Raw genomic sequence first — 14273 nt, forward strand, 5'->3', positions numbered from 1 at the left:
CGGTTCATCCAAGCGGAAGTTTGTTTTGCTTTTGCAAGAAGGTGGATGTAACTACTCCAAACTATCTAACTCCTCAAAAATAGAAGGTATATTGTGAACACAGCGGCTAAATGAAGAGCGTATCTGTCAGTGTACAGTAAGTTAAAGCTGAAATGTCAAACATGAAAGAGTACATCGATAAACTGACTCGTCTTTATGAGCGATACACTGAGTATGTGAAGAGAAACCCAGCCGCTACAGCGCAGCTGGAGAGCACGGTGCGGACACTCTCCTACCTGATAGCAGGTCAGTGACAGCAAGCTTAATGATGTTAATCATTAGTGATGCAGGAGAATTACTGCCACACTGTGTGGAAGATTAACCTAACTTCTAACTCGAGCTAACTTTCTTCAAGAGATTAGTTTTATTTTCACTTGACACTACTAGAAAAACAGGGCTGTAGTCAAGTCCGCCTTTGAGTCCAAGACCAGGACTAGTCGAGTCCAAGTCAAGACCGAGTCCAAAAAAGTACGAGTCTAAGTCAAGACCGAGTCCAAATGAAGAATCCTGTTCAAGACCACACCTGTTTATAATTTATGTGATGTGAGAGACAGTATATCTTCTACTTTAAGATGATCATTTTTGATTCATTATTTGTGAAAATCAATAAGCAAGTGCAGAGTAACACACTTTAGAATCAAATCCGGCCATATTATTTACTTAAAATATAAAATGGAAATGTTCCCATTCTTGAACTTATTACTTGTCCTGTTCTAGATGGATTTTGAATTCAACTAATACCTGTTTTCTGAACGAGGGCGCCTCATCAGTGGTTTTGTTTTAAAAGAGGAAGTTATTTTAGAATAAAAACATTTATTGCTGGACTCGGTCGGGACCAACTAAAATATTTGGCGAGTCCAACGGCCGAGTCCGAGACAAGTCCAAGTCCAAATACCAACAAGTCCCAGACGAGTCCGAAACAACAGAAAAGCGACTGAGTCCAGACTCGAGTCAGAGTCCGGACTCAAGTACTACAGCCCTGCTAGAAAAGCATTGACACCAGCTTCTTATTCTTTATGCTTTTCTGTTTTTAGCACGATGGTAAAAACATGTCGTGACTCTTGTTTTTCAGGGCGATTTGCAGATTCCCATGAAATATCTGAGCTAGGTAAGTAAAAGTCAACGTTTCAAGGCCAGTAAGCTCATCGCAGATATATAAGTATCAGCTCAAATGTAAGTTTCAATACAGAAATGCCAAACTTGCACTACCCACAACCCTTCCACAATGTGTAACCAGCTGTTATAGCGATGTTCTCATAACTATTTTAACAGAGTCATTCAGACACTAAATGTAGTATTAACATTTGAAATAGAAGAAGTCAAAGATTCATGATTGATTCGGTACCAGATAAACCCTCTGTTCGTGGCTTTGTGTCTTTTCCAGTGTACTCTGCCTCCAATCTCTTGGTGCTCTTCAACGACAGTATTCTGCGCAAAGGGCGGAGATGTGCCTTCCCTGTGGTGAGCACTGCCCGATAGATTTCCAATCATCTCAGACTGCATTCACAGAGAAATAAGTGCTTGCTGCATCCATGCTTTTGGTTCAACAAACTTCTATCCCAAAAATGTGTCACAAAGGAGAGAACGATGTGGCCAAAGAGTAAAGAAACCGGCTGCAGTTTTACCAGCTGGAAGAATAAACAGAAGGATCTTAAGAAGTAGTCTAGTTTTCAGTTTTTTTAATCCTCTGCTGCAGACTGAAAGTGACTAGTGTTCCTGCTGTGTGTTCAGTCTCTCTCTCAGCAGAGACTCCTCAACTGGCTGTCTGTGTTGGAGCATGTGGAGGTTTTCCTGGAGATGGGAGCCTGCAAGCTGTGGGGGGACGTCGGCCGCTGGCTGGTGATTGGACTCATTCAGATTTTTAAGTATGCTTTTCCTCCTCTGGTGACCTGTTGTTTATCAAAAGAAAACAGGGAAAGATCACATCAGAATCATGACCTCAACTTTTTTTTGTGTTTCTCAATTTAACTTTATTTCAAATTACTTACCAATTGTCCTTCTCACACTGATCTCCAGGGCAATTTTTCGTCTCATCCTTCTTCTGTGGTACAAATCCGGCATCCAGACTTCACCTCCCATAATCCCCCTCGACAGAAGTGCAGAATTTGTCGGTGAAGGTTAGTTATTGTCTCTTTCTCACTCGCTATTATCACTTCCTTTAAAGCTTTAGTCCATCCATCCATCCATCTTCGTCTGCTTATCCGGGGTCGGGTCGCGGGGGTAGCAGCTCCAGCAGGGGACCCCAAACTTCCCTTTCCCGAGCCACATTAACCAGCTCCGACTGGGGGATCCCGAGGCGTTCCCAGCCCAGGTTGGAGATATAATCCCTCCACCTAGTCCTGGGTCTTCCCCGAGGCCTCCTCCCAGCTGGACGTGCCTGGAACACCTCCCTAGGGAGGCGCCCAAGGGGGCATCCTTACCAGATGCCCGAACCACCTCAACTGGCTCCTTTCGACGCGAAGGAGCAGCGGCTCTACTCCGAGCTCCTCACGGATAACTGAGCTTCTCACCCTATCTCTAAGGGAGACGCCAGCCACCCTCCTGAGGAAACCCATTTTGGCCGCTTGCACCCTGGATCTCGTTCTTTCGGTCATGACCCAGCCTTCATGACCATAGGTGAGGGTAGGAACGTAAAAACTGACCGGTAGATTGATGCGCGGTCACGGAAAGCTTGTATCATGTGGACGCGATGGAATAGGAACTAGGGCTGCACGGCTCCAATGGCCTCCTCCATGCTGGTTTGTTGTTGTATGTGGCGCTAAAGTCAAGTGATGACGCTATAAAGACCGTTGGCGTGCTCGCGTCACTCCCTTACCCCTCCTACCAGTCCCTATGGCCACTTTTGCAAATGGCAAAACCGGTTTCGGGGGAGAGTGGTTAGTAGAACTGTTTAGAAGTGGACTGTTCCTATAACTACGTTCCTGTAACTCTTGGTCGGAAAGAGGCTAAAAAGGATAGTTGAGGGGGGAAACTGATATGGAGCTAAAAGGAGAATAAACATTACATACATTTCTCAGGTGGACACAAACACAACTCCAAATACGTGACAATGTTGCTCCATTGATGTGTTAAATACTGAAGGGAAATGTTTGCTACGGTAGTGGTCCCAATCCTTTTCACAAACTGAAACAAATTGAACCACGGACCCCCATTTGATAAGATTTTGTTTATTTGGGGGGTCCCCCCATCTGATAGGATTTTTGCTTTAGATGTTTTATTACAGAAAGTGTATGGAGGGCGCCTGGGTAGCTCAACCTGGTAGAGCGGGCGCCCATATGCAGAGGCTCAGGGTTCGAGTCCGACCTGCGGCCATTTGCTGCATGTCTCCCCCCCTTCTCTCCCCTTTCCTGTCTACAGCTGTCCTGTCTATTAAAGGCTAAAATGCCCCAAAAAACATCTTAAAAAAGAAAAGAAAAGAAAGATGACCAAAATAGTCACACATTCTGTTATTATGGTACTTATGGATGGGATTTTAGTGATAATAAAGGATTTTCCTTTTTGCTGCATGGGGAAACCCGTGGAACCCCCTCAAGTGTGCTAAGAAGTTTACCATAACACTTGTATAAGGTTACATGTATGTTGTGTTTACAGCTCGTTCCACTGACCCCAAGTGGCCAAATAAATCAAATGCTGCTGCTTTAAACTGCACATGCAAACGCTATTTCTCAGTTCCTGCATTGGAGAAGTGATGTGTGTACGTGTATAAGGAGTAACTAGATTGTACTGTGTTTCTGTCCCCTTCTCCACAGAAGACGTTAACGGGGAACAGCAAGATGACGCCTGCTTTGTGGGTCAGAGGTCGGGACGAGTTATTAGGCCACTGGGCAGCGGTAAGACTAGTTGAAATCATAATATAGAGTATCATCATAATGTGCTTTGGAGATTCACATGGCCTAAAAATTAGAGCCGTTTGAGCTAATTAACCCTTGTTGTCCTCGGGTCAAATTTGACCCGTTTTCAAAGGTTTTTTTATATCACAAATATGGGTTTCTTAACAACCAAACTGCCCCAAAATAACTTGGATGCATGCATGTACGTTGTATGGAACCCATACAACATATACATCCGTGCATCCATGTTCTTCGCAGGTAAGATTAATGATTACTTCCATTGAATTTTGGTTGTTTCATTTAATTCCATGGCATTTGAAATTGTTTTTTAAAATGGTTTCAAAACAGCAACGTGACCAAACTTTGACATAAACCAGTCTGTGATTCACTCATTATCCTCTAAACTATTCTATTAGTCAAAATAATTCATATCTGCTTTTATTCAAACTCAAAAATGAGGTATAATGTCATTTTATTAGGTTTATTGACCATGAATTTAAAAAAAAAGCATTGAAAACAATATCTATGAAGTGTTACAAATAATGTTCAATCTGTCCGAAAAAGGAGCTGAAACATGTTATTTTTCCCCACCCCTCATTCAACTGAATAGTTCCTGTACACTGTATATTCTATATTTTGTATACCAGTTTCTTAAAGGTGCACTATGAGTTCCTGCATGGTTTCAGCGCGATATCATTTTTGTCTCAAATCGTAGGCCTCTCTCCTTGATCCGCTAGCTGCCCCCTGAACACACCGTGAAAAAGCCTGGTCTCAGGAGACAACACAGGGGTCGTAAACGTCAAACAAACACTAGAGGCACAGGATAGGCACCAAAATACAACAAACCACTCCAGCCAATCACCGACAAGATGGTTGGGGGTGGGGGTTAGTGACAGTTAAACATGCAGTATACTAGCCGCACCCGAAGTGGCGAGCGCCAATGTGACGTATTTTTTTCAGCGGCGCACAACAAAGCGGAAACAGGAAGCATGGACGAGTTCGAGGGTAACTGGATGCCAGGACTCTGAGTGACTGCAAGTCTCTCTTGTAAACTTACTGGGTTAAGATGAGTTCTTTTATGGCAAATGAAAGGCTTGATCCCATCAAGTAAGTCATCCAATCAAATCGAAGCATTAACGGCAATGCTGCTGCCAGTTCTGCCGTTGTTTACCTTTTTCTTCTTCTAGTCCGTAGAAATAGCAAACGTCGGTAGCCTTTCCTCATTAGCGCCACCTCTGTTCAGAAAAAGACTGCAACTAGTGTCGCGAGCACCACGCACGAGTATAAGCCGTTACGGCGCTCTCATGATGTCACATGTGCGCGCCAGCTCGGCTGCGGCTACTGAAAAAAGGCCTTTAGTCAGATATGCTGCATTCGTAGACATCGGAAAAACATTTTTCCGTGTCATCATTCACGTCCCTTCCTGTGGGAATCAGAGGTGGGGAAACTTGGGCTAGATTTTGCTAACTGAGTTTCCCAGTTGGTGACGCGTTGTGACAACTGACGTTTGATGGAGGCGACTTTGGTTCACTGAACATATTTCAATGACAATAAACTGTTTATTGTGGACAAATGCCTCTGCCAAGAAACATAACATGTTTCAAATAATTCATAAATAAAATAACACCTTATCCGTGTCCTTTCCTGTCCGTTGTCCTGCAGATAACACAAACAAACACCTGTCCACGTGCTGTTTCTATGCTCGTATAAGAAAACAGCAGCAAATCTTTTGTTATTGTGGCCTCCATGTTTTCACACACCTGATGTTCTAGGCTACGGCCAACCGTTGGTGGCAGTCATGCAACAAGTTGTAAGTGGCATGAACGCAGCATTAGTCACGAGAGTTAAGGAAACATGGGGGGAGGGGCGAGCTTGCGCTGTTTTGTTTTGAATTGACTTGGAACGTCAACAGAAGTGTCCATGCAGGAACTCATAGTGCTCCTTTTAAATGTCATTACAATGAAGGTTATCCTTTACCTCTGTGTTTTACTCAAAAGGTGGCTTCATAACCATCAGCTTTAAAACATTTAAATGCCAAATCCAAACAGGTAGGAGCAAAGTACGAACTCCCGACTCGCATGGAAAAGGAAAATAGTCTGTAGATTCAAGGCTCCAGCAACAGTTGTAGCATAAAAAGTAGAGGCTGCCTGCAACTATCGATTATTTTCATAGACGATTAATCTGTCAATTATTTTTTCGATGAATCGATTAGTTGTTTGGTTTATGAAATGTCAAAAATTGTGAAAAATGTGGATCGGTGTTTCCCAAACCCCGAGATGACCTCCTCAAATGTCCTGTCAAAGATATTCAGTTTCCTGTCACAGAGGAGTGAAGAAACTACAACATATTCACATCTAATAAGCTGATCTCTAGAGGGGGAAAAAATCCCAGCTGTTTTGTTGATTTATTCATGTTGCAGTTTGTCGGGAAAAGGAAAAAGAGTGACAAACCTACTGACTTTTCACTGTCCCTGTGTGTGTGTGTGTGTGTGTTCCCCCCCCCACCCCAATCTCTCTGGTCTCTGCGATGCGCAGCGCCCGGCCTGCAGGCCCGGCTGTGGGGAGCGCCGAGTCAGAAGAAGAAGAGGAGCAGCAGCTCAAGTGAGGAGAAGCTCCACAGCAAACCAACACAGCTGGGGCTCCAGGAGACCCTCGCTGAGTCCGTGTACATTGGACGTCCACTTGTACACTGTATCCTTGCCTCGTTTTCTCACCACTCCACCCTGTTATATAGTTACATATTGAACTTGAAAGCACACAAGAGAACATAACTCTGCCAAGGCGGCACAATCCTCTAAATCAGGAGTCTTCAACGTTTTTTAAGCCAAGGACCCCTTAACTGAAACCGAGACGGAGCAGGGACCCCCTACTACATACATGCGCCTGGTTATCGCACCTGGTAGAGCGCGCGCCCATATATAGAGGTTTACTTCTCAACGCAGCGGCCGCATGTTCGACTCCGACCTCGTTAAAATAGGGCCATAAGAAAGCCCTAAGACGTAAAGAAATTCTGAACCACTCCTTTAAGACGCTCCCGTCCACATTTGACCAGATCACACAAAAACAAAAGTAGAACTACCTGAAGCCAAAAACACATTTATCCCAGAAATGAGAGCATGTCTTTCTGACCCTCAACATACAACCATTTACACAGAAACATTTAACATCTTAGAAGCATAACACTAAACGTTACAACATCAAAAAGACATTATTAGTTATTAGAAGTCTTATGTTGTTTCCTTAAATCAAACCCCCCCCCCCGCCTGCAGTACTCTGCCTCGGACTCTGTGGAAAACACTCGTGGAAGCCGTGGCTCATCTCTGGGGTCCTCGAACTCTCCAGGTATGAGATGGTGCAAGTAAGAACCGTTGGTAACATTTTACTTGAAGGTATCTACATAAGAGTGTCATGACACTGTCATGAACACATGAACCCTAACTCTAACCCTAACTTGTCATGACAAAAACTGAATGACACCTACTAAAAGAAGTGTTATGTCATAAACGTTTATGACTTGTTTATAATGTTTATGACACGTTTATATGAATTTATATGAAAATAAAGCTAAATCATTGTGGGCTAAAGCTTGTATAATTCTGTTTTCAGAGACAGACATTCTACACATGTATCGATAAATAAGGTCTTTTATTAAGGCAGAACAGGCAGCAACACTAAACATTTGACTAGCACTACACCATCTTGGTTGAATATTTATATGCATATATATACACTTTCTAAAATGTGAGGATTTTTCTGCATTGAGTACTTTTACTTTTAATACTTTGAGTACATTTTCCTGATGATACTTTAATACTTTTACGTAACATTTTCCATGAAGGACTTTGACTTGTAACAGAGTATTTTTTACAGTGTGGTATTAGTACTTTTACTGAACTAAAGGCTCTAAATACTTCTTCTACCGCTGCGTGTGTTGGGTCAACAAAACTGTTCATTCTACAGATTAAAAAAAAGCATTTCTAAATAGTTTATTAATAGGTTTGTTTTAAGATGTCTATCAGACTTGGCGAGTGAATAAAGATGAAGAAGATAACGCTCCCATCAGATTTTAGTATCCTCTTTTAGTGCCTCTATCACAGTGTGACAAGTCATTCCAGTTGTTTGTCCTCCTTCCTTTAGTTTCGCTGTGCTCAGTGACAGGAAATTCCAAAATCGATGGGAGAAGGCCGAGATGAGGAGGAGAACCTTTCTTTTGCTCTACTACTTTCTGCGTTCACCCTTCTACGACAAATACTCAGAGTAAGTATGTCTGGATGTCTCCTCAGTAATCAGCTGATTGTATTTTCAGTTAATCGATTCATTATTTAGTCCAGAGGTCTTCAATGTTTTTATGCCAAGGACCCCTCAACTGAAAGAGAGACGGAGCAGTGTACTACATACAGTGGCTTGCATAAGTTTATGAACCCACGCTAAAGTTAACTAAAAAGAGGACTACAAAAATCATCTTTTGGAAATTGATCTTAATGCCTTAATTAAAAAAATGAGGAAAAATCCAACCTTTAAGGACCCCAATTTTGTTTGTGAATGAATAATGTATCATAAATAAATAAATGTTCTTCCTTAAAATACAGGAGGCATAAGTCCCTATGTTAGATTCCCATAGAGGCAGGCAGGCTTTTATTTTGAAAGGCCAGTTATTTCATAGATCCAGGATACTATGATCCTGATAAAGTTCCCTTGGCCTTTGGAATTAAAATAGCCCCCCATCATCACATCCCCTTCACCATACCTAGAGATTGGCATGGTTTTATGTCAGTTAGCCTAATAGCTGGTTTGATTTGCATTGAGAGATGATCTTATGGAAAGTACCCCATGCCAATTGTGAGATTTCCTAATTTTTTAAATTAAGGCATTAAGATCAATTTCCAAAAGAAGGTTGGAAGCGGAATTGTCCATTACTGCTGTCGTAATGTCTCATTATGTCTCATTCGAACTACAGATCCGCTACCCGGTCTGGCCAACTTGCGTAATGTAATCTAATGGACAATTCCTCTTCCAACCTGCAGGGGGACCGAAGTGGGAAAAGTTCTCTAGTGTTGCTTTAAAGATTCATTGATTATCACAGTTGTCTGCGATTCATTTTCAGTCGGACTGATCAGTCTCCCCGAGTTGGCCAAAAAAGTTCCTCTGAACACACCAAAGAGACGAGACGTAATACGTCTCCATAACAGCAGACAGCGCTAATCTGTATTGTCGCTCAAAAAATGAAAACCGGCAGCTGATTGGACGAATGCATCACGTGGATCTGGCTGCTGCTTCCGGATTTTGGATTTTTCGAACAGCCAAAACAAAACATTTTAAGTGAGAAATAGGCCGTGCAGTTGCTGAATCTTTCTTCATTTCAGATCGACAAAAGCCGCTTTCCGACCGGAGGGATTTTTACAGTTCCTAGAACATAAAATTCCTAGAACCCTTTTTTTCTCGTGTTCCGACTGGACCAATTTGGGGATTTTTAAGTCCCTCTGGCCGCAGTTCCTGTAACTCTTTCAGCTCCTACTTCAAGGCCACGGTCTTTTCTCTGTTCCCTTTTCAGCATATGAACCTAGGTCAACGAGGGTCGGGTTTCCAGTACAGCAACAACAACGGGACAATATTAACAATTTTCGCCATCTTATTCATCACTAAATTCACTTCTGACAACATCTTAGGCGAGAAATGAACTGTTTAGTCTTGCGAAAATTGATGCCGAATTGACAATTTGCTTCAAAGTTTTCGGAGTTGAGAAGCTCCATGAAGTGAGGCGACAGCCAGCAGGCGACAGCCAGCAGGCGACAGCCCCGGCCGCTAGCTCGTCGCTCGGCCAGTCATGATGCTCAGACACCTCGCTGTGAGCTGGAGGTCTCTCAGACCGCTCTCGTAACTAAGAGGCTTTTATTTTGCCGTTGACGGTTCGTTTGTTTAAATATCACAACACATGTCCATCATAAGATCAACGGGAACCTGTGGTTAACTGTCTTTTTGCAGTTAAACTCCACAAGCGTGTCCTGCGGGCTTGACAAAACTCGCTGGCCGGCTGTCACTCACACACACACACACACACACACACACACACACACACACACACACACACACACAGCGCAGCAGGCAGAGGCGGGGGAGAGAGATACGTTTCTCTTCGAGAGACTTGTTTAAATTATGACAAATATGATATAGACATTAGATTTAGTATTTAGTTCGTACTTTTTTTTGGTGGATTTGTTTTCTGATTTTAACGCTATAAAGACCGTTGCCGTGCTTGCATCACTCCCTTACCCCTCCTACCAGTCCCTATGGCCACTTGGCCAGTGGGAATGCAAATGGAAAAAACAGTTTTGGGGGAAGAGTGGTTAGATCTGTTTAGAAGTGATTCACGTGGATGACATTTTCCATTCAAAACGGCGATTTTCGCTGAAAAGCGACTAGTTTGCAGGTATGAGAACTACGTTCCTGTAACTACTTGGTCGGAAAACGGCTAAAGGTCAGTTTAAAAGATTTTTGTCAGATTTTGAGAGGCTTAGTCACGCTCATCCCGCTCGCCATTTCCGGGTGAGTCCCGACCGCCCCGTCTCTGACTGAGCACGTCAGGTCGGCCAAAATGAAGGCCGACGGCTCCTCCAACGGACGACGGCACGGAACACACCGAACAGACTCGAGTCACCAGACTGTCCGACGGCCGATTATCGGCCCGGTGTGTAGCTGCTTTAAAAGCTATGAACACTTTTTTCCAACATGGTCCATGATTAGAAAAAGCACAGTAATTTGGTAACTTTGTTTGGTACATGGTGTTTTAAACTGTGTTTGTTGGTTTGCAGGGAGAAGATTCTCTTCCTGCTCCGACTGCTGGCCGATCACGTCCCAGGAATCGGCCTCGTTGCACGTAAGTACCGCCGCCACGTCTGCTCCATTAGGCTGACCTCCACAAATGAGCTTTTTAAACCGCCCTGAAGTATTTCTCTTCAACATTCAATATTCATGACCAGTGGCGGAAGAAGTATTCTGATCTAATACTAAAGTAAAAGTACTTATACCACAGTATACAGTGTACAGTTACAGTATTCTAAGGTATGTATAAAGGCGTTAGGCAGCCTTAAACGTTATTGTAGGCACAGTTTAATATGCAACTTCATTTGATACAATACCATATATGTAGTAGGGGGTCCCTGCTCCATCTCTCTTTCAGTTGAGGGGTCCTTGGCTTAATGGAAGCGTGATCACGAAGGCTTGTATCATGTGGAGGTGCCGACAGCGACAGAATTCCTCATTGGGGGGGGCAGAAACTACGCACTATAGCTTTAAAGGTTTTCTCAGTTCTGCTGCTCTCAGTATTCTGCTAAAATACAACAAACTACTTGTTGAATATAAAACAAATGAAAGGATATTATCACAGTCTTTTATTGAACAAATTGAACATTGAAATTAATATAAAAGGCAGCAGCAAAATATCAGTCTATCGCGATATGTCGCAGGCTTTCACGATGTGTTTATTGCGCTGGCGATAAAAAAACGATATATTGAGCCTCCCTAATAGGAACATGATTGATTGATTGGCAAATGTTTTGGGATTTTGACGATGTTTTCTATGATTGGGTTGTTTGGTTGCATATTGAGAAACGATAGGTTGAAAACACTTCGATAAGGGTTCTTTTTGTAATAAAAGATGTAAAAGGTATGGAAGGGTAGGAAAAGCACCCGCTTCCTCCTACTCCCTTTGAGACAAGAATATTAAAGACCTCCTATTATGCTTATTTTCAGGTTCATAATAGTATTTAGAGGTTATATCAGAATAGGTTTACATGGTTTAATTTTCAAAAAACACCATATTTTTGTTGTACTGCACATTGCTGCAGCTCCTCTTTTCACCCTGTGTGTTGAGCTCTCTGTTTTAGCTACAGAGTGAGACCTCTCACTTCTGTTCCATCTTTGTTGGGAGTCGCACATGCTCAGTAGCTAGGTAAGGACTACTAGCCAGTCAGAAGCAGAGTATGAGGGCGTGCCCTGACAGTAGCTAGGTAAGGACTACTAGCCAGTCAGAAGCAGAGTATGAGGGCGTGCCCTGACAGTAGCTAGGTAAGGACTACTAGCCAGTCAGAAGCAGAGTATGAGGGCGTGCCCTGACAGTACCTAGGTAAGGACTACTAGCCAGTCAGAAGCAGAGTATGAGGGCGTGCCCTGACAGTACCTAGGTAAGGACTACTAGCCAGTCAGAAGCAGAGTATGAGGGCGTGCCATGCTAGCAGCTAGGCGAGCATTATAACGTGTGTTCCAAAGTGACCACGTTTGTCTCTGAAGTAAAGGCTGGACTACAATAGAGCTGTTTGGAGCAGTTTGTGAACAGTGTTTTCTGTTGGAGATGGTAAGTCCCTTTGGGGGGGACTTTGGGCTTTTTCACTTTGTAAACACAAAAAAAGATATAACACAATAAAGGGAAAAAGCCAAAAAGCATAATATGAGCACTTTAATATGAGTATTTATTTAGCTTATTCTTGCTTTTTCTCATATTCATAGTGAACGACTTTTGTGTATTGTATTTTGTGTTTTTTTGGTTTCTTCTTTTGTATGTAGTTTGACAAACTATTCATTCAATCATAAAAACAAAACAATGAACAAAGTAAAAATTTGGAGAAAAATATCCTTCATTTCATAACATATTGCCGCTGGTTTGTCTGTTCAGGCCCTCTGATGGATTACCTCCCCACCTGGCAGAAGATCTACTTCTACAACTGGGGATAAAGCCTGCTGGACGTGCTCGCACCTTTGACGTCTGCAAGTCAAAAAAAAAAAGAGAAAGGGACAGTCGGACCCAGGGACAGAGACGCTTGCTATAATTCCCCACGAATCAGATAAAATGATGTGGAAATGATGACCACTCGGAACTGACAGCGAGGACCTTCTTAGTGACAAAACGTCTTGATTTAGAAGGCTACTCCAGAAATAAAGCACCCCCCCCCCCCCACAGCTTTTATTACCTTGTTTTTCACTTGTGTGTGACTGATGCTAAGTGTTTGCCTCACATGTCAGAGCTCTTCATTCTTTGAGTTGTTCATGATTCACACCATTGTCTGTACCATGAAGCGTTTGGTATTTGCTTTGACAGCTTGGATTATGAGGCCAAATAGGAGCAACAGTATTTCATTCCATTGTCTCGAAGCCCTCGGCTCTGTGTTCCATTCTGTCAAAATGAGCGGCCTTGTTTGTTGACAACTGGTGCCGCAGGGCAGGAATCTGTACGACAACGTCTGAAGCAGACAACTAGAGTGACGACAATCTCAACACCTCATTTACCCGAGTAGGCTTTCAAATTCCCCCGTTTTTGTTGGAGTTTTCATGCAGAAATGAGCTGTACAATGTCAGTGGGAAACAGATTAATCATGAATAATGTGAGATGGCAAAAACCAATTAAGGGCAGTGCAAGTGTGTGTGTGTGTGTGTGAGAGAAAGCTGGAGTCAATGACGAGAACAAGCCAGAGGTTTTGAATCTTTATTAACTTACTGAATAGGTTTCTTTTTTTGTAGCCTACAAATAAATAGTCAAATGTTTCATCCTCTCAGTTCATGTTTGTTACTTTTTTGGAGAGTTTTATCACGGGTGGAACATACACAGGCATGGCCACGCTAGGATCCATTAAAGATAATTACTAACAGGTTTCCAGACCTCATCTACTTGAGACAGTTCTTTCAATAACTTGTTGAATGTCAAGTCTGCTGGGAACATAAAGGTGAAGGTAGTGTGTGACACATGTAAGCTGTCACGCCGTGCTTAATAAGTCGGCCCTGAAAACATTTCTTCAGCTGAATGACGTCAGAGAAGAAAGGGCTCCTCACAAAAACAAATCATTTGTCTTAATGGGCACAACTGTTACGATGTGGTTAAAACCTTTCAAGTCAGGAATATTAGGAAGGAATATTTCATTGGCCAATAATTAAAAACTGAACAGATAAACGGAAGACGTCAGCCTTCCAAAATAAAAGGTTAAACTGCTGAGAGAGGTACAGCTGCGACGATCAATCGATTAGCTGTCAACTATTCACCAACTATTTTGATAATTAATAGGGTCATTTTTTTATGAAAATAAGTAGATGTCAGCTTGTTAAATGTGAATATGTTCTAGTTGCTTCTCTCCTCTGTGACAGTAAACTGAATATCTTTGAGTTGTGGACAAAACAAGACATCATTTGAGGACGTCATCTCGGGCTTTTTGGAAACACTGATCCACATTTTTCATCATTTGACATTTTGTAGACCCAACAGCTAATCCATTCATTCAGAAACTAATCAACAGATTAATCGACAAGGAAAATAATCGTTAGTCGCAGCCCTAGAGAGAAGGAAAAGCCTTTCAGAGTTGAGGTACATCGAGGCAGACTTCAGATTCAACCAGCAAGACATTAAAGGACAATTCTGGCACAA

At 42.6% G+C, this 14273-nt stretch overlaps 1 protein-coding gene across 2 annotated transcripts; it reads left to right on the forward strand.

Moving 5' to 3' along the window:
- Positions 1-16: 16 nt before the first annotated feature.
- pex16 (peroxisomal biogenesis factor 16) lies at positions 17-13402 on the forward strand. 2 transcript variants are annotated; one of them, XM_078255488.1, is made up of 11 exons: positions 17-285; positions 1112-1147; positions 1424-1500; positions 1771-1904; positions 2056-2156; positions 3792-3869; positions 6404-6559; positions 7138-7210; positions 8006-8125; positions 10678-10742; positions 12537-13402. In XM_078255488.1, the coding sequence occupies exons 1-11, from the start codon at positions 153-155 to the stop codon at positions 12593-12595; spliced, it is 1032 nt and encodes a 343-aa protein (XP_078111614.1). In that variant the 5' UTR covers positions 17-152; the 3' UTR covers positions 12596-13402. The 2 variants fall into 2 exon arrangements, with proteins under 2 accessions (XP_078111614.1, XP_078111603.1); XM_078255477.1 differs by having other exon boundaries at positions 19-285; positions 3789-3869.
- Positions 13403-14273: the final 871 nt, after the last annotated feature.

This window comes from Sander vitreus, chromosome 1, assembly GCF_031162955.1.
Source record: "Sander vitreus isolate 19-12246 chromosome 1, sanVit1, whole genome shotgun sequence".
Taxonomy (NCBI): domain Eukaryota; kingdom Metazoa; phylum Chordata; class Actinopteri; order Perciformes; family Percidae; genus Sander; species Sander vitreus.